The sequence below is a fragment of the Centroberyx affinis genome, unplaced genomic scaffold, assembly GCF_046629955.1.
Source record: "Centroberyx affinis isolate AG114_WGS23_722 - 3 ecotype Tasmania unplaced genomic scaffold, CSIRO-AGI_Caff_v1 ptg001819l_1, whole genome shotgun sequence".
In the NCBI taxonomy this organism is placed as follows: Eukaryota; Metazoa; Chordata; class Actinopteri; order Beryciformes; family Berycidae; genus Centroberyx; species Centroberyx affinis.
This window is the reverse complement of record NW_027280203.1, coordinates 3,534-30,739: the sequence shown is the minus strand read 5'-3', so window position 1 is coordinate 30,739 and position 27,206 is coordinate 3,534. Positions and strand designations below refer to the sequence as shown.

At 45.3% G+C, this 27,206-nt stretch overlaps 1 protein-coding gene across 1 annotated transcript in view; it reads left to right on the top strand.

The window, feature by feature from the left end:
- LOC139652528 (nuclear factor 1 B-type-like) overlaps positions 1-26,692 on the top strand; it is a gene marked incomplete at its 3' end in the record, with an annotated part of 55,753 nt that extends 29,061 nt beyond the window's left edge. The window contains exons 3-10 of the mRNA XM_071529631.1: positions 12,453-12,509; positions 14,386-14,454; positions 17,910-18,030; positions 18,834-18,955; positions 22,681-22,812; positions 22,975-23,159; positions 25,907-26,045; positions 26,610-26,692. Of these exons, the coding sequence (XP_071385732.1) occupies positions 12,453-12,509; positions 14,386-14,454; positions 17,910-18,030; positions 18,834-18,955; positions 22,681-22,812; positions 22,975-23,159; positions 25,907-26,045; positions 26,610-26,692 (908 nt within the window). The remainder of the gene's footprint in view (positions 1-12,452; positions 12,510-14,385; positions 14,455-17,909; positions 18,031-18,833; positions 18,956-22,680; positions 22,813-22,974; positions 23,160-25,906; positions 26,046-26,609) is intronic.
- Between the last annotated feature and the right edge of the window lie 514 nt (positions 26,693-27,206).

Genomic DNA, 27,206 nt, shown 5'->3' with positions numbered 1-27,206 from the left:
CTGAGGATACTGCCTGCTTGCATGCCTGCTGTACACCTTTGTTTTACTCAGCGCATACAATGTGACTACAGTTTTCGATGTAGATATGATCTGTAATATCACAGCATTCAACACAGGGCATTTGAGAGCTAACATATCAGAATCTAAATTCCAGTATCTACTGCATACCGATATATCTCCAAAACGTGAGAATCTGTTGATGTAATGTGTTGTAGTTCTGTCCATGTGACAGCACAGCGTGGCCTCGACTCTGAATGCCAGGCTTTGTGTAACATTGTTTATGACTTTCAAACAACAGAATCTGAAATTAATTTAGCGGCTCCTCTCTCCCCACTGTAAACTGGCGCTGTGCAGCCAAACCACATGTTGTTATTGCTGCAGTGGCAGAGGGGGCTGCCCCAGCAGGCCTTAGGAGCACAGGGCGGATTTGCTCTCTGTTTTTTGCCAGGAATGTGGAACACAGCTCTCTCTCTCTCTCTCTCTCTCTCTCTCTCTCTCTCACTCTCTCTCTCTCTCTCTCTCTCTCTCTCTCTCTCGCTCCAAATATCTCGCTTACTATGCATTTAAATATGATTTATCCATCGTATGCTTGTGGTATGGGAAAGGGAATACTTTGTCAAACGTGAGAGATTATATTTGCGTTTTGATCTTTACTAAAGCCAAGATGTTTTGATTTGGCATGATTATATGGCGATTTGTTGTGTTAAGTGACAGGCCATTGACTTAAATGGAATTTTGTGTCTGTGTACGTGTGTGTTTGAATTGTGCATCTGGGACCCACAACCACAAAGAGCAAATATGCTTTGCACCTCTACTGCGGTTTACTGCTGCTAGCTAGATATCTCCAGACAGTTGGTGGGTCCATGAGGAGTGGAGGAGCTCCACTGTCTCTGGATGACTGCCAACACTCTGACCTTGTGGCGGGCAAAGCTGCTGTCACTCCCCCTTGAGTTATGTGAGAACCTGTTTTATGATGCTGTTTTTTTTACCATTGCTCTGCATCTGACTACAGGTCACCAAATGAGCTCTTACCTGACGCAGTGCATCTGTAAGAAGCATCGCTCGCACCCACACTAGTAGACTAGCTAGGCTTTGTGAAATTGCTCCTAAATCGAACAAGATTTTTTCATGTCCAACCATGCGTCAGCCTGTATTTGTTACTACAGCCGCATGCTGTAGTAACAAAGAAAGAACTCACGATTTGGCAACACCTCAGATTAATTTTTTTTTTTTTTTTCATAATTTCCCTTGTTGCCCTAAAAGCTGAAGCTTCGCTCCCTGGTCTTGTGCCAGTGGAGACACCCAAACCCCACTCCCCCAACACACCCCCTTGCCCCCAGCCTCTATCCCCACGGCTGCTTTGATTCAGGCCGGCTCTGACTGGGGGCCTCCAAAAGCCCCGTCTCCAGGCTCATTAACAGGAAAGGAGGGGTTTTACTGGCCATGCGGCAGGCAGCCGGCTTTTAAACCGCCAACATGCCGCTCCATTGGCCTACTGCTGCTGAACAAGCCACCACCTTAAAGAGTTTAAATGTCTTACCTGAGGACACCTTGGGTTGGGAGCTGGGAGTGTAGAAAGGTGTGGGTATTATCAGACTGTTTTGGCTTCCAGAGATTGATGGCACTAGACAGGTTGGTATTTATGATGTACTCTCTCTGAATTGAAACCCACGGCCTGGAAATTGTCCTGACTCAGAGCTGCATTGTGCTGTCAAGCTTTTCAAGGTAAACCTTGGGCTACACCTTGCTAAAAAGATACTGTCCTTGCACTTGTGTTATACACGTAATATGTAGTCCACTTGATGTCGGATTAACTGATCAGGAGAAATGATGATGCAGCAGCACGGTGGCCTGGATAGTGAGGAAGAAAGCTATAGGACTGTGTTCTTTTGCACCTGCCGCTCCATTCCCTACTGGAGTTGTAATGGCAGAAATAAACTGGCTCGACATCTGTTGGCAATGTCAGTAGTCTGTTTTTATGCTTGTAATGACACATTAAACTCTGTGGTTGATTCCCCTCCTTCTCCACCCTATGTCCCGTTCCAAGGGAGCAGTGCCAGCAAAATCGTTTGAATGAGTGCGCGCTTTGTTTTCTTTGTCTGTTTTGGGCCAAGATCTGGTCTTAGATGTGGTGGCATTCTATGATCGGATAATTCCTTCCACGTCCCAATTAAGGTGTGTGTGTGTGTGTGTGTGTGTTTGTGTGCATTTACCGCTACTCGCTTGGCACGGCCCAGGGAGTGCAAACAGTGGCAATGGGTGGCAGGGATCCTCGGTGGCCTCTCGCCCAGCTGGAGGTGAGCCATTTTGCCCTGCGAGGGAGCACCCAGTTGCCCTGGCGCGGCCTGCTGCTCTCGCCAGTGGGAACTCCTCTTGGCTGAGCCTGCATCCAAGTTGAACCCTGACGCCGTCGTAAGCACTGACAATCACTGACACATCACTGGCACGGGCTTCACAGACACACAGCATAACACAGGCTGGAGTCAAAATTTTGTGTCTCTGCTACTGAAATTGTACACTGTATTAGTGCAAAGGACCAAAGGGATCAAACAGTTGCTTTCATTTGTTTTCCATGTAAATATCAAAACTGGAAACCATCAATACTCCTACATCATAAAACAAGAGCTTGTTTTTCTGCTCGTTCTTTGTTCTTATTTTCATATTTCCGCAGGAGTTTGCAATTATTTTCACATAAATGACTTTTAATTTCAAAGTAAGTTTTACATATTTTCAAATTGATTTTCATTGGAAGTTGTAATTTTCTAATACGTCTGGAATTTGCATGCAAATGACGGTGCTTTATTTGAATGTTTGCTTTTGGGTAACGCTATCAGGGTGTAAGCGTGGTTGGTATGAGATAAAGATGTAGGTACCATTGCAAGTCCTAACTGGGCTTGCTTATCAGGGCAAACCAGAGCACCGTCAAGTACATTAATGGAACAAAAAAAGCTGTGAACTCGCTCAGACGCAAAGTCCACCAGCTGTGATTCAGAATTCAAGGAGCGCACTTCAGACGGCTTTTCGGAAAGGTACATTTGAAAACCGAACAATACGGACTTTCATAACGGGGTGTGCGTGTGAAAGTTGAAAGGAGGTTGGCTGTGTAACATTTGGGCAACTAAAATCAGTTAGCCTCGGTGGTATCACAACCAGGCTGTCCCTTAAACTATGATCTGTGGGCCAACTTGCCTCTCCTGGGAGAGCGGGGAATTTCCCAGACCCCCACCCCACCAGCCCCCCACCCCCTATCCCTCATCCCCTCTGTCCCCCCTCCCTCTGGACCAGTCGAGACGTGCAGGTTTGAACCCTCTCTCTCTGTGTTTCTGGCCTCCCATGCCCATTGCCACTCAAGCAGCAGGGGTCCGGTGCATTTGTCTCATAATTATCCGACTGGATGGGGGGGTTCTGAAGATGAAAGAGGCGAATCACAGAGCTCCTCTGTCAAAGGTCTGTCTGCCTGACTGGGGGGGTTTGGATCTATCTCCCTCGCCCGCTCTCTCGCTCCCTCTCACTGCATCCACACCCCCCTCCACCACTACCCCAACACACACACACACACACACAGACTTAGTTTTCCTCAAGAGCTGCCGCCTCCACAGAGCATAATCGCCGACAGTGAACGCTCGTGCACAGCCCCCCCTCCCCCCCCCCCCGACCAGCCACCCCGCTGATTCATTCACAACTACAAAACTGCAAAAATACCCCCCACCCTCACATCCTGAAAGACTTCAGACTTTCTCCCTTTTTTTTTTTTCATCCCCTCTCATGCTCCGCCCACCAACCCATCGGCTGGCCGCCCACCTCACCTCCTTGCCCCCCCCTCCTCCCCTCTTTTCTCCTCTCCTCCTCCTCCCCCCCGCCCCCCACCTTTCTCCTTCTTCTCCTCTTAACTACTGGCTAGGAGTTAATGGACTGTTTTGGCTAGTCTCCAGACGGTGAGTGTCACCTCATTAGCCTATAGCGGCTAGCTCCCAGACTGCTCCTTGTGTGTGTGTGTGTGTGTGTGTGTGTGTGTGTGTGTGTGTGTGTGTGTGTGTGTGTAGGAGGAGGACTACAACGACGGAATGTCATTGGTCTGTCCGCCCCCCCCACTCCACTCCACCCCCTACCCCCCCCTCCCTCTCCCCTTCCCACCACTACAATGAATGAGAAAACACGCATGCATAATTAAATCTATAGTCTCGTCCTCTCCCCACCCTCCCTTCCCTCCTTCCTCCATGGCCATGCATTTAAAAAAAAAAAAAAAAACGTCCCCGCTTGGAAGTTTGCCACCGTGGAAAAAAAAAAGCGGTGTCTTCGAACCGGAGAGATGTGGCCAACCTTCCACCCACGCAGGGACCTATTCTTTTTTACCTCGGCCCGCCGAATGGCAGGGTGGCAACAGCGGGCGAATGTAAATGCCACCCGGTCCTGCCAGTCAATTACGCCGCAACAAAGCTAATTGTTTGTTTGGTGCATACCAAAAAGATACCGCGGCTCGCCGTTGATGGGCCCATTGTTTCAACGCAGATGCCAAGTTCTTTTTTCTCACAGGCCAGACCTGACGCTGTTTACGCATGTGAATGATGAGAGCGCACTTTCAGAAAGCCAGTTAAACTTTTTTTTTTTGTTGCAAGTGTAAATAATAAAGATGATCATACATGGATAGATCTCGGTACAACATTAGAGGCAATGGACATCGCCCGATGTCATGTAAGAGATGAGGAGTTTGGCATAGTAAAGCTATTAAGAGAGGAGAGACAGGAATAGAGAGAAAAAGAAAGAGGTATAGAGAGGAGAAAAAAAGGGAAAAAGAAGAAAAAAAAAGGAGAGGAAAGGCTACATTGTGAGAAAAGGACAAACAGAGAGAGAGAGAGAGAGGGAGGAGGTGGAAACATTAAGTGGGGCGCAGTGTGCCGACTGGAGGCCAGCCTGCTCATTTTTCATGGGACAGATGAGCCACTGTGTCGCGTTGTGTTGTGTTGTTGTCTGCAGCCCAGCCGCTGACCGCACAGCACATGTACAGCACAGATCAGCTCTCCGCAGGACGCTGGGTGTGTGTGTGCCCCTGTATGTGCGTGCACGCATGTCATTGTGTGTGGATTAAATGCGTGTGTGTGTGTGAACGTGAAGTACGACTACATGTATACATTTTGTCAAAGTCGAGATCGGGCCAGCGTGTATTTGCATGCAAGCGTTTGGGGTTAAGTGCTTTTGTGTGTACGTGCTTATGTGTGTACATGTGCATACAACGTGTTTATGTGCATGTGTGAAGGCTGTGTGTGAGCTTGTGCGCATGCCCAGGTGTGTGTGTGTGTGTGTCGTGGACAGTGATATAGAGGTAAATTAAAAAGATGGGAAAACCCTAACCATCACCATAAGGCAAACAACCACAAATATAAACACAAACCCAATTATATTTTCAGCATTAATCTTGGTCTTTTTTTACCTTAAAAGATGCCCAATGCTCATATAACTTACATCCGTTTGATAATACGCACACAGATGTATACTCTGAATTTACCTCAAAGATTTATGTCAGGTTTAAAAGCTGGGTAAACTTTATTCTGCAAATAAAAAGGTGGGTAAACTGAGTTTAGGTGGGTTAACCCTCCTCCACATCCCTGGTTGTGTGGCTATGCGTCCCTTTGTGCTTGCCAGGTTCTTCCTTCTCCTCTCCCGGGCCGGTGTGGCTAATGATCCGTCAGGCCATTCAGTCCCTTGTTCAAGGCCCACTCGCCACTGAATGCGCTCCCTCCCCGTCCACACTGTTTGGTGACCTCAATGAGGAGCCCGTTGTCCTCTCGGCTGCGCTAAAAAGCTCTCCTCTTTTCACCGCCGTGAGAGTTTACGGAGGAGAAGGCACAGAGACTCGGCAGAGAGAAAGAGGGCCCGCTCTTCACCGGCATTAGTATGCACCACTTAGAGACAAACACACACTGATACGTGCACGCGCGCACATACACACCGAAATGGCAACAGTCGTATGCATGCTCACGTACGGAGATGCACACACGTACAGAGAGATACAAGTGAGCTGGGTCGCGCACGCTCAAACCCACGCACACACATTCACACACACGTACCATGTACACACACAAAATACAGATACACACACAGTGTGTGGCTTCTCATTGTTCTTGTCTGGGCTGCGATCCCACTTGATTCCATAAGTCTCAAAACCCTGACAGTCCTACTGTGTGTGTGTGTGTGTGTGTTCTCTCCCCTCCCGCTCTATTGAACAAGTCTGTGGTGTCTGTCTTGGAGAAAAGAAGGCAAAATGTCATTGTTCTCGCAGACGTTTCAACTTTGCCCCTCTCACTTTCTCTCTCTGCCTTTCTCTCTTTCGTCTGTGTGCGTGTATGTGTGTGTGTGTGTGTGTGTGTGTGTGTGTGTGTGTCGCAGTAACTCATCTTACTGTACCTGCATTCCCAGTCAGAGGCAGACATTTGATAGGGTAACTATCCGGATTACCAGGAGCTCCTTTAAGCCAATAAGAAATACTTGCCTTGTTCCAATTATGAGATAATCATTACAGTGTCACACAGTGTATAGGGACCGTTGAAGGAACATAGCAATAGCATTTGTCAAAGGGAATACTATACTATACCTGTCTGTGCAGGGTTATTACTGATAATAAATCCAACAATCAACCAAAAGAAGCTGTAATGTTTTTTTAAGTATGTTTAATGTTTTGTTTAATAGGTTGGTTACAGTAGGCAAAATAAAACCTGGATGAGAGGAATTTGCTTTCTAGCCCCGGTGGAGAGGCCGTGGTTGAAATATCGACTGTGACAGTTGGGTCACAGTTATGGTCGGGTTAGAGCGTAACCAAATTCTGGAGAAGAGGTAGACCAGGAAGGTTTTTTTTGCATATCGATCTTTGCTGCGCTGCTCTGTCACAACTCATCTCCCCTGCAAAACAACGACACCCTAAGATGGCGTCCCGTTTGCATACAGCGTTTGTCTTTCTCTCACCCTCGGCGTCGATATCGCTCTCCTTTCGGCCAGGTCAGGTGCCAGCCCTTCGCAGAATGCCATGCACGAGTCCAGGGGGCTGAGATGCCAGGATTTGGGGGAAGGGGGGGGTGGCATTGCCAGTTGGCAGGCTGGCACACAATGGCTGGCACGATAAGATCCTCCCTCTTCTCCGGGCAGATTTCCTCGCCCATATCTTTTGTTTAGCTTGTTTGGGTTGCGGCTCATCCTGATAAAGGCCACTTTGTTTAGACAACAAAGCGAGAGGGAGAGAAAAAGAGTGAGAGAAGAGAGAGAGTGAGGGAGAGAGAGACGGGGCAGTAAAAAGGCGAAGGGGGGAGCGCTAACACAGATGGAAACATTAAGAAAAAAGAAAAGCGAGAGAACAGCGCAAGAAAGGGGATTAAAAAAAAAGGTTCAGTAAGTTCGAAAAGATGTAGCATGCACTTTTCACCAGATAAGATGATATTGTCACGGATACAGTGAGTAGTAGATAATGCACATAGGCGGGTATGAAAAGATACAATAGAGGACGGATACTGTTGCAGACACAGAGACAGCGATAGACAGATAGCGAGGAGAAGAAAGAGAGAGATTTGGAGGAGAAGAGAGCAGGTTCTGCCGGCTTGCTGGAAGCCAGCCCATGTAGTGTGAGGTCATCGCCGAAGCCGTGAATGATAGAAACCAGGAGCAGAGGAGGACACGGGACACACACACACACACATACACACACACACATTACATGCCGGCACACATACAGTCACTTATGCATACTGTGAAGACTTGCATGACCCAGTACTACGCACACAAAACACACACACACACACACACACACACACACAGAGACGCACGCCGGCTCTGCATTTCCAAGGAAGGGCAAACTCGAGTCTTTCCAGCACCACAGCCAAACAGCGCAGCGGGAAAGAAAAGGAGGAGGACACCGAACTGAAAGTGTGCTCGGCCACATCAAATATTTACTCAGGAGCAGCTGTATTGTCGAAACATTACGCATCAGAGCTGCTCCGTAATTAGGTCGATATTTTCTGCTCCCCCTCTCTCTCTCTCTCTCTCTCTCTCTCTCACTCTCTCTTTCCCTACTTCTCTGGGAGTCCACCCCTCTGCACCTCTCCTCCACCCTCCCCTCCCCTCCCCTCCGCTCCCCTCCCTTCCCCTCCTCGCCTCCCCGGGCTGCTGAAATGCGTCTTGGCTCGGGACCCATGCCTCTGGCAGCCAGAGTGCTATACATGTGCACAGAACCCCGCTCGGCATAAAATGGCTGCCAGACAGGCTTCTCCTCCTGAAATGTCGACAGCGGTATGCATCTGCAGAGTGCGCGTGTTGCGCGTGCGCAGCGTGTTTTTTGTGGAGGATATCTGTACGTGTCTGCGAGTGTTTGCGGGCTGGGGCCGTGCGCCGCCACTGTAAAAAAGAAAGTTTCCCCAAACTATGTGGCTAATTTAATCCACACCGTGTGTTTGTGTGTGTGTGTGTGTCTGTGCATGTGTGTTCGGCAATTTAGTGGGAATGGAAGGGGTATCATGCCAAAAAATGAGAGGGTGGGTTAGACGGAGAGAGTGTGTGTGAGTGTTTTAGCGATTATAAAATCCAGGCGAGTAACACACCAGGGCGTGGAGAAACCTCACAATAGCGCTGAGAAAGTTCCTTGCCGAGCCAGATTTCTGTTGCCATTACACCTAATTGCCCTAATCGTTAGAATGGTATGATAAGTATCCCACCGGACGAGAAGGTGTAGGAACTGGAGGACACATCCAAAATACCCACAATCCCCCTTTTTTCCCTGCTTTCTTTGCTGAGTAACAGCAGATAATCTGATTCATACGTGGTACTTTTTTTCACTTCCTTCATAGACCAGTTTGTTTGTTTAAACAAGTGGCAGGGACGGAGGGTGCCAAGAAATGTTGTTTTTGGAAAAGGGCCGTGTGTGTGTCCGTGTGTGTTTATGTGTGTGTGTGTGTGGGGGTGTGTGTGTGGTGTCTGGCCCTGTGATCGAGCCCTGCCAAGCTCCCAGGGCAGAGCCCAGCCTCCTCAACCGCAACTGTTTATTTACAGGTTACACTGCTGTTTATTTGAAGACTATCGGATTGGCCAGGCTTCTGCACGGGACACCTCTTGGATACAGATATGGAGCACCATGCTCTTAATACCCCGCTTCTTTAGTTTTCTCAACTATTTTCCGAACTGCCTTTTGACTTTTTTTTATTGAATTCACTGTGTATTTATCTGCAGTCGTGCCCAACCTGTTTTAATCCACAATAATCTCCTTTGACCAGTCCAGAAATTAAAATCGAGGGTTTATTTAGACACCGGTTGTGCGACAAACACGATACGTTGAATAATCACTACACTCACGACTTGACAAACTTCCAAAGCACCATTCGAAACAAAAATAATCACCCTGGAAGAGGAAGAAGCGAGAGGCTCCTATTCCAGGGTCAAAGGTCGAATGTAGTGCAAGAGGCAAGGTGTTCGCCAGCTCCAGAGCCCGACTCGCTCGCTCGCTCGCTCTCGGCTGAGGAGAAGGGCTCGGCAGATGCGCCATATGCCTGCATCCCACCTCGACTCATCCAGGTGGTCGCTCCTGGTGCTACGGCGGGGCCTCGTGCTGGAAGATGCTGCCTGGGATCTCTAATTGCCGCGACCATCTGCTCTTTTGTCACGGTTGCCTGTTCAGATCTCCCCCCCCAAAAAAAGAAACAAAAAAAAAAAAAAAACCCTCCCTGATCTGATCTGATCTGATCTAAACGTATCGGCGCACCTCTCCCACCTCCACCTCCTTGCTCCGTCTCCAAGCCGAAGCTTCCTTCTTTTCTCCCTTCGCCACCTTTCTCTGTGCCCCCCCCCCCCTCTCTCTTTCTCTCGCTCCATGCCTCTCCCTTTCTCTGCCCCCCCCACAAACCCCGCCCCACCCCACCCCTCGCCCATTCTCTCTCTCAGCAGTTCTCCGGGGAGAGAGCATAGAGTTGGCAGTTGTAACTAGACTGATGGATGACTCTGAAAGTGGCATGGGGGTGGGAGAAGACAGAGAGGCAAGGCCGCTGAGCTCCCCGCAATCACTTTATGGACATGTGCTGTGCCAGATCCACACAAACCTCCGTTCACCCACAAAAGCTGCTTAACAGAGTGCGCGTATGTGTGTATGTGTGTGTGTGTGTGTGTGTGTGCAGGGCAGTTAAAGGGACTCACTCCTCATTGGCGGAAGGCAATGGGAACGGTTCTGTTTTGCTGAGGCCAGACAATGACGTACGTGTGTTGTTCAAGAGAGTGTACAACTTGCAATGTAATACTGATTTAAATATTAATAACTTCAAACAGCTCTATATGCACGTGCTAGACAAGCTTGCCCATGAAGGTAGACCTTTTTAGAAACAGTATACAAGTATATGAGGAAATATAAGAGTTGAAAGATTATTTTGAGACGTAATAGCGGAGATCCCCCCGAAAGCTGTAGGCCTATATTGTGAGAAAGCACAAGTCAAGACGATGTTTTTAGAAAGCAGAAGGTAGACCTACATTGTGAGAGACCACAAGTTTTGAGTTTTCAGGGCTAAGCATACTGAAAAAGGGGATTTTTTTCTGCTTAACGTATGGTGTTGTTCCCTCCCTACTTTGTCATTGTTGAGCTTCGGCCAAGAACATTCCGTTTTTGCAGTGCTGTTTAATAGTCAAATTTAGGAGAGGGGGAGCAAGAGAGAGAGAGAGAAAGCGAGGGAGAGAGACAGAGAGAGAGAACGAGAGAGGATAAATCTTTCAACTTTTTTCTTCTTTTCTCTTCCCCCACCCCCTCTTTCCCTCTCTCTCTCTCTCTCTCTCGCTCTCTCTCTCTCCGGTGCCTCTGAAACACAGCTCATGAGAGCTGCGGCAGGAAAAGGGGTGTTGTTGCAAGGCGAGGGTATCTGAGTTCACTGTCTCTCGCTCCTCGTCTCGGCTCTCCGCGTTAAAGGCGTAGATGATATCTCCCTGGTGTTCCTCGTCGGGCTCTCTCGGGGCACGTGGGGGCTCGGGCCAGCGTAAATCATTACGGGGGTCCGCTCAAACACAGCCGTTCACTGTTAGGTGATACGCCAGTGCAGCGCCGCTCCCCTCGTCTGCTCCATGTATGGTTGCGGGTCGAGTTGAGTCACTCGCTTGTGTGTACACGCACATACGCTCGGTTTTCCTCTCTTGTTCTCTCTCACACACTCGCACACAAAAACTCACTCATAGGGGGGCCGTTGCTAGACTTCGAGGAGCGTGTGTGTGCACGGATTGAAATCAGAGAATGATTTATACCTTTAATGTGGACTATTCACAACTTTTGGTGTTGGATGATGTTAAGGGAGAAAGGCTCCTGTGTCTGTCAGTGATCAAGCAGGGCAGGAACTGCTGAGGAATGACAGATTCCCCTCCCAGACAGGCTCTGAGGTAAAAGACGTCAATCCGGGCCGACTCATACCAAAGCCTGCGCACCGTAGCCGGTGGAAAGAATTCCACTCGTGTTTCCTCGCAGTTCCCCACCCCTCCTGTCCTCCCTCCACGTTTTGTTACATGCTCGTACCTTGCACAGCAGGACCGAACACATTCTGTAACCCCCCCCCCCCCCACCACCACCGACTCCCCCAGCCCCTTTGAAAAATTACCCAGAGGTCCATCGGTAAAAACTTTTAGGCTATCTTGTGTCCGACACAGAGCTTTTTCTTAGGTTAGCCCTCCCATTAAGGATAATGCAGTTCAAACACAGATCTGTCTTGGTTAATGTAGGTATGCTCTCCTTTGCTGCTAGATGAGGAAAAACATTTGGCACTCAAGAATGAAATTTGTGGGTCCTGGAATGGATTTTCTTCGTGTGTTCCTGGGGATAAGAGGCTAGCCAGAAGTTATTACTTTATTTGAAGTCAGCAGTGACTTAAAGGAATTTGCATTATGCCAAAGGCGTGAGACAAACACCGTATGGCCCCAGGCATCACAACCTGACTTCAACTTTAACACTGACTAGGTTGGTTAATAGTAGAAACTGCTGCACAGATAGCAAATAAATGCTTGTAAATAAAGTAAACTATGAACATCACACAGTTGTCATTCAGTACACACACTTTAATATCTGATTTACTGAAATAAACTGCTGAAAATAACATATTGCTGTTGTTGGGTAAAACACTCATATCTCCAAAATGTCAACTTGTCAGGAACCAAGAAAACAGCTTTGTTCATATCAAATGGTCTTTGAAATGTTTTCATAAGCCCAAGGATTGTAGAACATTCTCATCCCGTAGAGGAACATGTAATTTCAATTTAAGTAAAAACATGAAAATCACCACAATTGGAGTTTTTTAAGGTTTATACCCGACCATGACGACATGCTTGCTGAAAATAATCGATGTTGACAAGAATACAGTGTTTCAGTAAGATGTTATGTCTGTCAAAGTCTTCATGCTATCCTTACCCTGCTTGTTTCTCTCTAACCCCCCCGCCCTCTCTCTGTGTTTCTGTGTTTTCAGACTCGCAGCAGTCAGGAAGTCCCAGTAACAATGAGCCAGGCAAGAACCCTCCTCCAGGTATGTACAGTACCAGTCATCCTCCCCTCCTGTCATCGCCCTATTGTTCCTCTACAACTCCCCACGGTACAGCGGCCTATGTACACCATATCCTCCCTACTCCAGATAGTGTTGATCTGCCATGAACTCTGTGACTTGCGAGCGATGGGGCAATGCCTTCGCTGAAAAAAAAAACATTTGGTCAAATTAAAATCATAAGGCGTCCAGCTGCAGTTGATATTTTAAGTCAAGAATCCCAATAACTATATCGTTCAAAAAAAGGAATGGGGGTTCAATAAACATTGTAGTTAAACCAAATTGAGACACTTGCTGTAAAAGATAATAAAGACCAGGTCTCATTATTGGATGAGCTGCACTCTTCTGTATGACATCCACTGGCTGAGGCCGTAGTACTTTAGTTTTGCATAGGCCTGTAGAGGAATAAAATTTTATCAGATGATAAAAGTTGCATTGTCATTATCCCAGCGGCAACATCAAAGACATTTTGTTGTGAATAAAAAACTGCCTGATTTGCAAAGACATTGAAGATCTGGAGTGAAAGAAGCAGATTTTTTACAGCAGATTGCACCGTTGGCTGATGTACTCAGTTTGTCTAGGCGAGCCAGCAAAGCGGCTGTCTGAGAATATCCTTTGACAGGCCCGTTGTTCCCCTGGACTGACCTGCGCTGTGTCGTCACGATCCAGGAATTAAAATAGTTGAGAAGCATAATTAGTTTTCTACCTCAAGAGCAGGTTCTGCTGATATGGGTGCCAAGGAAAACATGCTAGTGAGCCAATGACTCAGGCCTGGGAGGCCCTCAGCAGTGGCACAGTTCCCCGTGAAAGCCGTTGGCTCACTGGAGGCATTACGCTTTGTAGGTGCCAATCGAGCCTCCCTCCGCCCGCCTATCTTTCTGGCACAGCCCGAGTGCCCTTGGCATGGCATCAAAGCCGAGCCAGAGTCACTTGGGTGTCAATAACTTGTCTGGCTGTTTTACTTGACTGACGGCCTCTGATTAGGGTTGTTGAATCCTGGGCTGGTCATTTTGTAATGTATACAGTATGCTCCGAAGGCTTCAGCACTGCAAAAAATATCCATCTTAACAGGTTATTTAGTCTGGTGTTGAGTTTTAAAATTTTATTTTTCTGAAAACTAGTGAAAGAAATATGGCGATAGGGTGAGAAAATCTCAGCAGTTGACAATGCAGTTTCATCAGTTTCAGAAGAATAAGATTTTAAGACTCAATACTAGACTAAACGACTGAGATGGATATTTCTTGCAGTGAAGGCTAAGCACAGCAGAACAATGTCAATATTGGCAGTAATTATGTTTTACTTATGTATTTGATCAAATAGCCAGTGCCTGTGGCTTAGCAAGCTAAGGCTCATTCCTTGTACTCAACATTGGGAGTTTGAGGCTTACAGTCTTTGCTGCATGTCATTCCCTCCTTGTCATCCACCTGTCGTACTGTACAGAATGGTCCTATGCTCCGAGCTTTAAGTGCAAATTTGAGGGTATTTTCAGCCCCATCAGATGAACACTATAATAAATGCGGCCTTTTTTATACATCGTCCCCTCCTTTCATTGTGATTCAAGTTCATTTAGAGTCAAGTCTAGGCCACACATGAATTCTAGGCCACACATGAATTCAGGTGCTCGTAAAAAAGTTAAAAACAAGATTTCAGGATTCTGGCTATAGGTTGAAGACATAGTTATTGTCCATTTCAATGTTTCACTACAAACCAAAAATGAGTACTTTACTGAATACAATCTTACACATACTTGTGGTAACTGGTAATAGGAGGAAAACAGGGCTGTAATTCTTTCAGTGTTCATCCAAAATAGCTCAAAATATGATTGCATAATTTCTTCTCATGATTGTCCATGTGTCTGCAGGTTACTTGGAAGACAGCTTCATCAAATCAGGAGTCTTCAGTGTTGCAGAGCTGGTGCGAGTGTCCAGAAGTGAGTACATCATTGATGTCTTCTTACGTTTTGCACTTACCGGGCCTCATATTTGTTCAAAGGCAGGCGAATGCATTTAGGTGTCACACAGCAGGTTTGTTCATATCCATGGACATGTACACAGAAACATCTAATTCTGCAAACAGCAACTTGTAAGTGTGCATTGTGTTTGTGTGTGCATTTACACAACTATCACAAAAACAATGCCTGCACTAAAAAAAAAAAACAATTATTGCAGCTTCTACTGAATCCCAGCCTTGGTAGATTCACTCAAATCCTCTGTATAGTTGCAGTGTGGTAAATCCTGTTTGGCCAGTCTGCTTTGCAAGAACAGAACACTTGACTGTACACCGGTGTGTATGAGCGTGTGTGTTTGTATAGACATGCATGCCCTCTGCAAAGCCGTTTTTTTCAGGAAACTGGTCTCTGCTAGCTGAGGACAGCGACGCCCCGAGGCGTTACTTACCTGTACTGCCTCTGAGCCTCTGCTATAGCCTGGGACAAAGAAACCAGTCACCTACACCTCTGCTTCTCAGGAAAAATACCAGCACTCTTTCTAATGCAAAACACTCATACCTGCCCTTCCTTTAGAATTCAACATGTATTTTCAGTCTGTTGTCGACCAGTCAGTCCTGGTCCTATGGTAAGACTGGGTGGTCTGTAATTCCTATCCAGTGTTGACCTCAGCTGTGGTGAAGACCACCTTAGTCGAGTCCAAGTTAATCCCAAGTCCAGATCCAGTCGTCCGAGACCAGAGCAGATTAAGTCTAATTCAAGTCCAAGAAATAGGCAAAAACACTCCACCAACAGGCAATAAACAGTGTGCTTGTCTCTCCAAAATGTAGTAATGATTAAGGAGTTTCTTAAGATTTAACAGAGATGTAGATTTCACTCTGTCCGGCACTTCAACTTCTAACTAATCAATGCATAGAAGTTGGAGGCCCGTCATGCACACAGGTTTCTACGGGTGAAATCCCTTAAATTGTTTGTATTACTGGGGAGAAAATATACCAAACATCGATAAAATTACCTATTTTTATTATTTTTAGATATACTCAGAACAAAAATCAAGTCAGCATCCAGTAATGGGCAAGACCAGTACAAGTCTAAGACATCAAAGAAGTATAAGTTAAAAAAGTAAAAAAAAAAAACTCATCAGATTGTCAAACACTAGAATTCATTTGGCATTAGTCGTACATGAATCCTAATACACAGCTGTAAGACCTGAATGTAGCTACAGCTGGTATTGAATGCTGACCTGACCTGTTTCAAAGGGATTCTGATGTAGGACGATGGACCAGGTTGCCTTGACCGTCTCATACATCATGCTCTGAAAGGTAGAACCCATTCAGCGCCTTGCTCCGAGACTCCTGTTAAATATCCTTTGAAAGATTTTGTTTTTGTTTCGTTTTTAATTTGCCCCCTGACCAGATGGTCGCCGCGACGGCGTGCTTGCTCTCATGCGGCCGAGCCCGGTTTCAGCAAGGCCGACTGAAGTCAAATTGGAATTTTAAAAAGGTCGACGGACGCACAGGAATTGTCACTCACTCAGCCGGTCACTCCCCGGGTAGATTTCTGAGCAGCCGCTTGTCCGTCAACGCATTTCTCTCTCTGCTCTCCGGGCTGTTGAGACATTCTTTGAAGTCCATCAAAGGGAGCTCCGGAGTTCAAGGCTGACTTGCGATCCAGCCTGTCGACGAGGACACTCATTAATGGAACACAGGAGTCTAGACTGGACTTGTAAAAATATTTTTTTAGTATGCCGAGGCAAATTAAACCGTTGAGCTAAATTTGTGAAGATACAGTACATACTTTGTAATCCCCTCATAAGATAAGATAATAGTTGCTCCGTTGTGAATTGCACAGCGAATAGCACAAACTGCTGGGAAAAGCACTGCGAGGCAAACGACTGTATTTTTTGCAGCATCATTGTTTCCCCTCATTGTTTTTTTTTTTTTCAGCTTAGAAGTCAAAGCCCAGACTATTAAATGAGATGATTGGCAGGGCAACCAAGTGGCATCAGAAATAACGTGCCTTGCCAACAAGAGAGAGAGCGAGAGAGAGAGAGAAACAGAAAGAGAGAAACCAACAGAGAGAGATGGTTGGGGGTATCCTCGGCCATGAATGAAAAAAACCAACAACAATGGTGGCGTATTGAGCGTCCGCGGGCCGGATGCATTCCTCCACAGACGGCGTGGTATGGGTAGGGGCCTTGCCAGCGCTGCAGTGGGCTGCCAGGGCGGAGGCTGGCGGAGGGATCGTGCCAGTGGTGAACCTCAGACCACAACAGACGGCGCCACACACTCCAGCCTCTCATCGACTCCAAACCAACCAACCGCCCAGGCTGCAGGCTGTCTTCACAGGCCACACATTGGAGAGAGAGAGAGACAGCAAGAGAGAGAGAGAGACAAAGGGGAGAGAGTGAGAGGGAGGAAGATGGGTGGTGGATTGCTTTTGTTCTGTAAACATTGGCCCATCCTCCCTTGAAACAATATCCCTCACCTTGACCGCAGTGAGAAAAAGAACACCTTTTCCACCGTAAATCACTATGTAGGGAAACGGCGCAGTGCTTTATAGAACCGAGGAGCAGCCAAGAAAATGTTGTGGATTCAGTATAATGTTCACTGAGATTTACTCAAGGTGCAGAGATCATGCGTAAAATGTTGCCAAGTGGATATTTTTCCATGGCAGAGGGCATAAAGTGGAGTGTGATTCTTAATCCGCACAAACCTAAAGTGAAAAAGGCAGAACAAATTATTTGTACTTCTATTTCTCCCATCTCCTATTTCTCCTGCATAGAATCTTTTTGGTACATATTTTGATGCATAAAAAATATTCCATCTCACACCAAAAGGCACCAAATTAAAACCATTAAAAGAGACAAGTAATACTCCCCTGTAATTACAGCCAAAGGCCTTCTTTTGGTGCTGCATAAAACAATTGTTTTTCTTTTCAGAGTATAGTGTAGATTTATATAAAGTCAAAAGGAAGCTGCTTCAGTGGTGTCTTGATTCTGTAATTCAGCGTATTTACAGTTGTGTAAATATGCACACAAAAGTGTTCAAAAGTTCAAAAATGCTGTGCACATAATTTTGAGCTGTCACAAAATTTGCATTCTTCACAATTAATAAATTACAGGTGAGGATTGTTCAAAAATGTGATGGTATAATTGTTTATGTTTTTATGTACACCATGAGGTAAACAACAAAAAATATGCCATTTCAAAACAAATAAATAATTTTGATCCAAAAAATACGACAAAATAAAACATTTGTAATTTTTTCGGCATTTTTTGTTAAGTAGATGTACGTTACAATATGGAGAATTAAGAGGAAAAAGTGATTCTTCATTTCATTGTGACTTAAGATACAGTATCCAAACTGATAACACTTTCTGTGGTGACAACATCCAGTAACTGTCTGTGTTTGTTCCCCTCTCCTGTCTCTCCTCCACAGTGCCCATCACCCAGGGCGCCGGGGTAAACTTCTCCATGGCCGACATGCCCAGCCAACCTTACTATCACGACCTGAACTCCAGCGTGGGGCTGCATCGCTCCCTCTCCTCTCCTCCCGGCAGGTCAGTGGAAGCTACATCTCTGTATTAGAACCAGGATCAGACTTTCTGACTCTTTCTGACGTCAAAGTGAAAACATACTGCAGAACAGGCTTTTGGTCAAAGTCTTCTATTCTAACATTATAGCATCGTGTGTCCATATTCTTTTCTTTTTCTGACATGATTAACATAGAGTGATGTTTAGTATCTTTTTAATATTGTACAGTAGTTTAAATACAAGACTGGATGGGATTTTACCTTAAATTTCATGCTTCTTACTTTTAATAGATAGAACATATAGCATCAAACACAGATATTACACTGTGGATACTTTATTGTTAACTCGTCTATATGATGCTGCCTTTTCCGGTGTAATACTGGGGACACACCACCATATTTAACTTAACTTTGAAAATATTTTATATCACATTTAACGACAAATTTCTTTTCATCTTACCATCAAAGAGGTGCACACACTTGACAATGATGTCAAGCAACCTGCCAATGTCATGAAAACACAAGCTCTCACACTACTATAACACACAACCAAAAGAAACATGGAGGTGGAACGACTAACTCCATATTCCAGTATTTTTTTTTTTCTTTCACTCTGATTAGCTATTGCCAGCCACTGTTCAGATTTTTAATTTTGAACAATTATTTTTTTTGCCATTTTTGCCTTTACTAGATAGTTTATTAGATGCAAAATAATGTACATAAAACTAAACTAAAACTAAAACCTAAACTAGCGCAAAAACTTAAACTTAAAGACTTAAAAATCTTAATGATGTTAAAAATTGTGATGATAAACTTCTCCTTCTCCACAGCAAAAGGCCCAAGACCGTCAACATGGAGGAGAACATGGAGACCAGCCCCACTGGACCCGACTTCTACTCCTCACCCAGCTCACCAGCCAGCAGTCGTGCAAACTGGCACGACAGAGACGGAGGTGATTTTTTCTTTTGTTTGTTTTACCGCCTTTATTTACCCAAGGAAGGTTTGCTGATGATCTTCCTCACCAACGCCCTGCTTCATATCCATACAGTTACACAAACATTCACAGCTGGGAACAGACCAGTACAGTATAACCACAGTCTTCTGCTGTTGGCTACTGTGCAGCTCAACTGCTTTAAGGGCATTTTAACAGGATTTAGTGAGGGATAGTAGAGCGTTGCTCATTTAAAGCCTTGAATTTTGGTTTAGAGGTTTAAACTGGTGACCTTTCTGTCACAATCCTGCCTCTATAGCCTATGGGCTCGAATTTAATGTGTGTGTGTGTGTGTGTGTGCTTGTGTGTGGGAATTCACAAGTACCTATTACGACCAAGGGTGCTCACACTCCAAATAGCAGCCTGAAGGATCGTAGCCACACATTTTTGTTATGCACAAGAGTTTCACCGGATGTGAATTGCCCCGTTCAAAATGAACACCTAGCATTGTTTTAACGGCAGTGGAACGCTCCTGAACTCTCTGCTCTGTAATAAACTGCTTCTGTCTGCCACCACCCGCTGCATTGCAGATGAACTCAAACTGCATCTGGTTTCTCGTCATGTGTTCTCTGAACATGAACTCAGTCAACCCTCTTTAAATACATACCATGACATAGATGGCCCTCGGCATCCCCAGTCATATAAATATTTTAAACCCATTCAAACTACTGTCTGAATGAAAATCTGTATTGCCTCACACCTGTTCCCTACGCAAATGAAGAATTAGATTCCCAAATGCCATGTATGCACTTTGAGAACAAACTGTTCAAGCTGAAATATCAAAAGTACAAATGCTGTGGTTCCTGAAAGTTAAATATTTGGTTTTAACATAGGTGATAACTTTAATTATATTCCATACCTTAAGTCATTTTGCAAGTGTACGTTTGAGGTTTTCAAATGATGGATATCTCATTTTGGCACGAATCTCCTTTACATACAGCCACAAGCCCTCATGAGCTGTTGGTATAGTAAATTCTTGTTTTTAAATTTCTATGAAGCGGGGGGGTCAGACCTGCAGGGCAGTCGTGTCACATTATCTCATATCAGGATATCAGGCTATATATCTTGCCTGAACTTCAGAGAATCTCTCCATCAGTAACGCTTTTATTTTTTGATCGTTTGCCACCACATCCTGCTCACGCATCAGCTTTTTAGCACAGAAACTGGATAGACGGTAATTATAAAATAACGTATAAGCTCATACAAAGGCGTATTTGAATATGAAGGGTGAGAGGTAGAGATGTGTGTGTTTGAATAAGAAATGTGTGTGTCTGAAAGAAACAAGCGTGTTCTGTTGCGTGCTTGTGTGTGTGTGTGTGTGTGTGTGTGTAGGCGTGTCAGTAGCAGCGAGGGCAGGTGTAACGGCTTCTGTTTGAACTTGACTTAGATGAGTGCCGCAGGTCTTGCTGGAGCTGTTGGCCTCAACAGGTGGCCGGCCCGGTTGGCGGGCCAGCCTCGCGCCCCGTAAAAACCCTGCCACTGACAGCGAGAGAGACGGGAAAGTGTGTGTGTGCGTTTGCGTGCGTGTGTGTCTGTCTGTAAGTGCGAGAGAAAGAGAGATCCTCACGGGACAGCTTGCATGTCTCATTACCTTGTCTCCTGGTGCAGAGCAGAGCCCGTCGCCCTTTTAATTAAAGCCTCGCTGTCCCGTGTTTCCGGATCATTCTCCCTCTCTGCTGACTTCTTTCCACACTCTGCCGCCCGCACACCCACTCCTCCAAGCCCCTGGATTTAACCAGCAGAGGCGGCTTGAAGCGTTTTGTCTGACTATAACACACAAAATGATCAGAGATAAAAATGTTCCTCCTTTCCTCAACAAGCCCTACTATGGTTTTAGCTTTTGTGTGAACTCTTGTGCCTCTCCTGGTGTCTTTTCTGAGCGTAAGCAGTCCTCTCCGCTCAGTATTTTTGCTGTATTGTAATAGTAGGAAGGCTGAGAGAGCGCTGGTGGGATTCAACCCCAGGCCAATGCGGGTACATGATGATTTCAGAGGCAGGGGGCCCCCAACCACCACACTGTCCCTGTGCACAAGGCCTGGGAGTATTGCTGTACTAAGACACTCCGGGTGAGGAGAAAGGGAAAGCAGTGGGTAGGAAACTCTCCAAAGAGAGCCATTATTCTGTTAGGAGAGAATAAAAGAGAAGTGGGGTGATATTAAACCCATATGAGGCCGCCCAAGTGCCAAGCGGTCATTTCTTGCACATGGTTGTCGTTCGACAAAACCTCACCATGTAGTGGAAGGAATCGTTTCAGTCTTGTATTTTGCCCTGGGAACGTACTGTACACTTTATGAACTGTTTTTTTTTCCATATATGATGGACTTGTATGTAGCACACAGTTAACACAATTTTTTGCCTACACACACACACATATATACCCATTTAATAAGGAAGATATGAGGCACTGAAATGCATATCAAGAGATTTACTTGTTTTATCTTGCCAATAATAACAAATCTGATGTATTGGCAAACTAACTGATAATTTGACAATTTGGACTTTTTTAACAATACTATGATTTTTTTTTTATTTCTGTCAATCTTTAAGTGTCATTTCCTGGGGCAGTCCAGTCAATTCTATTAAAAAAGCAAAAGAGAGTCAAAGCTGAACGCCTCCACTATTTTTGATATATAATAACTCTTTAACGATGCAGTGATATCATTCTCCTCAGAGGTATTTCTTCCTCTGACAAAAAAAATGTAAGCGCTTAAGCCTGCATCCTCTTGCAATCTCAGAGTGGGAAATCCCCCGGATTCCAGTTGCCTTTGTCCCCCTCTTCTCTGGAGATGAGTCATTTTTCCCGCCACTCAGGTGGATCCTTCCCTATTGTGGGAAAAGAGAAGGGCAGCTAATGATATGGAAATGCCCGAGCAACACGGCGTGTATACCTAATTTTGGGGAAAGAGATGGATGATTTGAAAGTTATACACATAAAGACTCTGTGACAGGCCGCAAAAGTACTTGATGAATGTTCATAGAAGAACCGCCACTAGACACGGACCATTGCCTCTCGCATCTATTTGTTATCACGTTCTCTTCAGACACTGTGTCTTACCATGGAAAATTGAAAACCACACAGCTGTGACAGTTGAACATTGCTCACAAAGTCTAGAGCAACAGTAATAAGCAACTTGTAAGAGTTTCTGCACATACTTTAGTTTACAGAACTAAACAAATTTTGTAAGCAAATTTCATGTCTCGTACTGAGCCTTAAAGAATTATCCATTGGGAAATAGCTTGTCAGAAACTTTGTAAGGCAGATTTTACACAGTAATATTTGATTTAACATTACGTGACATTTTGAAACTCCTATTTGAGAGACAGGCTGCTTTACAAATGTGCATCAATTCAGTGGATTTAACTGTCTGCTCAAATGTGCCAGAAGCCCTTTTTGCACAGAACTAATGTCCAGTGATTTGTAATGAGTGCGGAGATCGTCAGTGATTTAATCCCATGCAAATCGGCCATGTCTGTAATTTATAAAGTCAAATTTCCAGTGCAAACTATCTACTGTATTGTGATGAGTTCCCCTGATAATACCAAACCCATACGAATTAAACTGGGTAATTTCAGCAGTAATTTGTTTTTAGAGGGTTGAATACTCAACAAGAGACTGATGAACTTTCTGACTGTGTGTGCGTGTATATGTGTGTGTGCGTGTGTGTGTGTGTGTGTGCCTCCAGCAGACATGTCATCTCCCACCATGAAGAAGCCGGAGAAGCCGCTGTTCAGCCCCACCTCCCCACAAGACTCCTCACCACGACTCAGCACTTTCCCCCAGCACCACCACCCAGGCCTAACAGGTGTAGGACACAGTGGTGAGTTACTGGTCCAGGTCATTTTCTTCGTAAACACAGTTGAGAATCTATTTTAATACCCAGTTAAACCTCAGGGGGGGATCAATGATCATTTTATCTTGTCTTTCTCTCACACACAATAGACCCATATCTCTCTCTGGACTCTTCTCCATTTTCTTGCAGTTATATCGACGAGGAGCCCACCTCCCCACTCGCCCCTGCAGTTCTCAGCCTCGGCCATCTTGCCCCCGGCCCCGTCACCCTACTTCTCGCACACCACCATCCGCTACCCGCCCCACCTCAACCCTGCTGATCCCCTCAAGAGCTACGTGCCGTCATACGACCCGTCCAGCCCGCAGAGCAGCCAGGTCAGTAGTTCGGCGGATCGAGGAAATCAATATTTGACCAATCAGCCGGGGCAGTGCGCCGCAGATTAGAGGCCCGTTCGCCAAAACTTTCATGTGCTTAAGTAGTTCTTTGTTTTCTTGTTCGCCTCTACTCCCGTCTGACCTCAAGAGATAGAGATAAGATAAACCATTAGGCACTCATTTTTATTTATTTCATTGCTGTCTCATGGGTGCACTTGTGAGTAGAGAAACGCAGGGGGGGAGAATATAGTCTTTCATATATTACTATCTTTATGTATGGAGGCTTAGAAGGATATTATGTGTGCTTTTTTCAATAGTATATTCATTAATATAAGGGATATTTTCCCCATGATATTCCCTAGACCAGAAATTATCAGATGTTTTCATGTCACAAATCCCTAGATAGACACATATTAAGCAGGACCCCATTTGATAAGATTTTGTCCTCATGTGGGATATTTGTTGTTGATTTAGTGTCGAATTGTATAACTGCGTACACTGTATGTGGGGAGATAATAGTGGTGATGATTGAAATAATCATCCTACATACATTCACTAATTTTTAGTGAAATAAATTATTGTGAAATTAAACTACTCCTCATTTTGCCGGGGACCCCCAAGGACCCCCGGGGGTCCCCCGGCTCCACTTGGAGAACCACTTCCTGCGACAAAGAGGCAAATATTTTATATGTTTGAAATAGTGGTCATGCCAAAAGTTATGGTACATCCCCCAGCCTCAAATTTATAGCCGTGCTAAAAAAAAATAACTCAGCAACTCAATAAAAAAAGTCAACTGAACTATTGCAATTACAGTCTCACGTAACGTACAATAGTATGTTATCAAGAAGTTACAGTAAATCAAATAGCGTAGGACTTTTATACATTCGGGGTACACACTGCGGCCTGTGTGTGAGTGTGACTAGGAGAGAGAGAAACAGAGAGAGAGAGAGAGCAGGCGTCTCTATGAGATGAGAGAGCTGTGTGATATTTATGTGAGTTTTATATCCCCGCTGTTCTCACTGTAAACAAAGGCCTCATAGACGGCTCCATCTCCAGAACAGGGGGAGGAGGTGGGGGGGGGAGACTGTTACTCTAGAGAAAAACCGCAGGGAATGATAAAGGTTGTAAATATTTGCCGTTGCCGGGGCCCAGCTCTTGTGCAGAATTAACTGGCCCTCTGCTGGGGTGCCGGAGAAAGGGGGTGGGGGGGTGAGCTGAGCTGGGGTTTGGGAGGGAAGAGAGAGCGCTAGAAGGCCAGTCGGGCGGGTGGGGTGGGGATGGGGGGGGGGGGGCTCGGCAAATAACACAGCGCTTATAATCCCATGGACGAGCGCCAGAATGTTTTTATGCTTGCTTTAACGCAGATTATATTACACTCTAATTAAACATTCTATTCACATCGGAGGGAACCCTGTGGACACAATTCTTTTCCATAAAGGCCTGTTTGAGTTTTGAACTTAGGGCGGCCCTGAAATGAACGCCCCAGACAGTCTCCAGCCGTCTGAAAGAGTAGCTCCCACTAGCTTTCCTTTATTTCTCTCTCTATATATACTCTCTCTCCCTCGCTCTCTATACTCGCTCCCTCTCTCTTCTGACACGCACATTCACACCATTGTAAGAGGTCACTCCACAGCTCTCTCTTTCACGCCTCGCTCCTCCTAAATTCCATTTATGAGCACCATTAAAATCATTGTTTAAAATCATGTAGGAAATCCATCGTCAGTGACTGAGAATCTATTGTTGCTCGGACCCCCCGTAGTTTTAGTAATAACTGTGACCATACAATGACTGATTTTACTAAAATCTTTTATTCAGGCAGAACATTAAGTATAAGAAATGCCTTTTTTTTTTGGAGGGGAGAGTGGGTAGGCCAGTCACCTTTGGTAGTTTTATTCTTTATTTTAGAGAAAGAAACAGAATAGAGGAGCCACAGCTCTGAAAGGAGTTGATTGTAGGTCTGCGGGGGCAAACAAGGTTCCAGAGACGGGGAACTTAAGTGCTGAGGGTGCGATCACACCTAGAGTTCATTTTCTTTGGTCCGGCCATAGTGGAAAAGTGTACTTTGTTGCATTTTTGTATTTGGTTTGTTTAGGTTCACACTGTCCAATTACAAGCCAACCAGGGCTTGTAAACAAAAGTCACATGAACTCACAAGTCACGTGTCATCCCATGAGGTTAGAGGTTCTGGCAGCAGGGAGAATCAAAACAATTCGGATTCCACTCCCCTGGACTTGTCTGTGGTCTTTGTCGTAATTTACTGTTGCCATGATTTTAAATTTTCTGGTGTTCACACCAGTTGAAAACATATGAGAAATAGCTGAATATGAGCATGAGCCCAGACTGTGTTTTGCCCTTGGTTCATTTAGTTATGCTAAGCTTTCCAAGCATGAGTATCAGACTGCTGGCTATCAGATGTCAACATCCGTCTCTTTATAACCATAAAACTGCACGTTTTGAGGTCATTTCCTGTAGTTGGTTCAGATTATGTTCTAATTCCTAACAAACCGCACCACAGTTCATCTGGAAGAGGACCAAGACTTTTCAGGTGTCTAGGTGTGGTTATTTGGTGCCAACTGTATTTGAGGGTGGCCAAACAAACTGAACTAAAAGAGTAAACACTCCAGAGGTCAAATAAACTGCTCCAAACGTGTGTGTGAACATGCCCTAACTCTGGACACCAGAAATTATTCTTTGAGTGAAGTATTTGTGCTGACTATGTTGAATGGATGTCTGTGCCCCACCTCCAGCCCAACAGCAGTGGTCAGGTGGTAGGAAAGGTCCCGGGCCACTTCACCCCAGTCCTGGCACCCTCCCCGCACCACGGTGCTGTGCGGCCCGTCTCACTCTCTATGCCCGACACCAAGCCCATCACCACCTCCACAGAAGGTGAGTCCCAGTACCTACCACTCAGCACCCAGCACTCACCACCTACCACCCAGCACTCATCACCTGCCAAAGCACCCTGCAGTTCCACATTTGTACAACAATGGCTGCTAGAGACACACAGTTTGCTTTATGTGTTTCTAGGTGCATCAGCCTTAGTGTGTATACGTGTCTACCCAGTACTTAAGAATATTGTAAGGCCCTGACCTTTCTAATAATGATAAAAATCTTTATTGATATAGCACTTTTAAAAACACAGTTACAAAGTGCTTTACAAAGGATAAAAAAACATTAAATCAACAGTGAAATAATAACAGTGAAAATTTATGGCAGGCTTGCAGATAATATGGCCAAGTGGAAGCATGTAAATGGAGAATAAGATGGGGCCCAAAATTGAACCCTGCGGGACCCCACGTGTAATGTTTGTGTTGGTTGCTTGTATTGTTGATGATGGCGGACTTTAAACTTATTCCACTATTGCACTCACTGTAAGTTGCTCTGGATAATAGTGTCAGTTAAATGTAATGTAAACATGTATTTATGTTTGTGTTGCGGTGTGTTATCCAGGCTACTCAGCCCCTGGCACCCCGACGGCTAATCGTTTTGTGGGCCTGAGCCCTAGAGATCCCGCCTTCCTCCACCAGCAACAGGTGAGATCTCCCCCTCCAACACTCATCTTACCTGCTCCTCTTCTCCTTTATCCTCTGTCCCTTCCTTGTACATAAAATGTGACATCCTTGACAAATCCTACCTTCTGCAAAAGCACTCTATATTTGGAGTCTGGTTCATAGGAAGCATTAAACTGTCTTCCCAGATCAGAGCACTTCTAGCAGTGACTCTTGAAATAAATCATAGGATTCCCTGTCACTGTTTGCATAAAAATTTAGCGAATCTCTTTGCATTTGTTTGCAATTCTAACATGCTGCACTGAGCTTCTTATACTGCAGTCTTAGTCTTAGGTCTCAGAGTTATTGGCATTTCTGATTCAGCTCTAACAACAGAAAGGAGAGAGAGGGAGAGAGAAGCCATGACAGTATTCTCAAAGACCGTGGGTCAGAGCTACATTTGATACAAAGATATCAAATATACAAATATATATTTACTATATACTAATGTACTATCTTCAATGTGTAGCAAGCTGAATTTGAGAGTAGAGTTTATCAA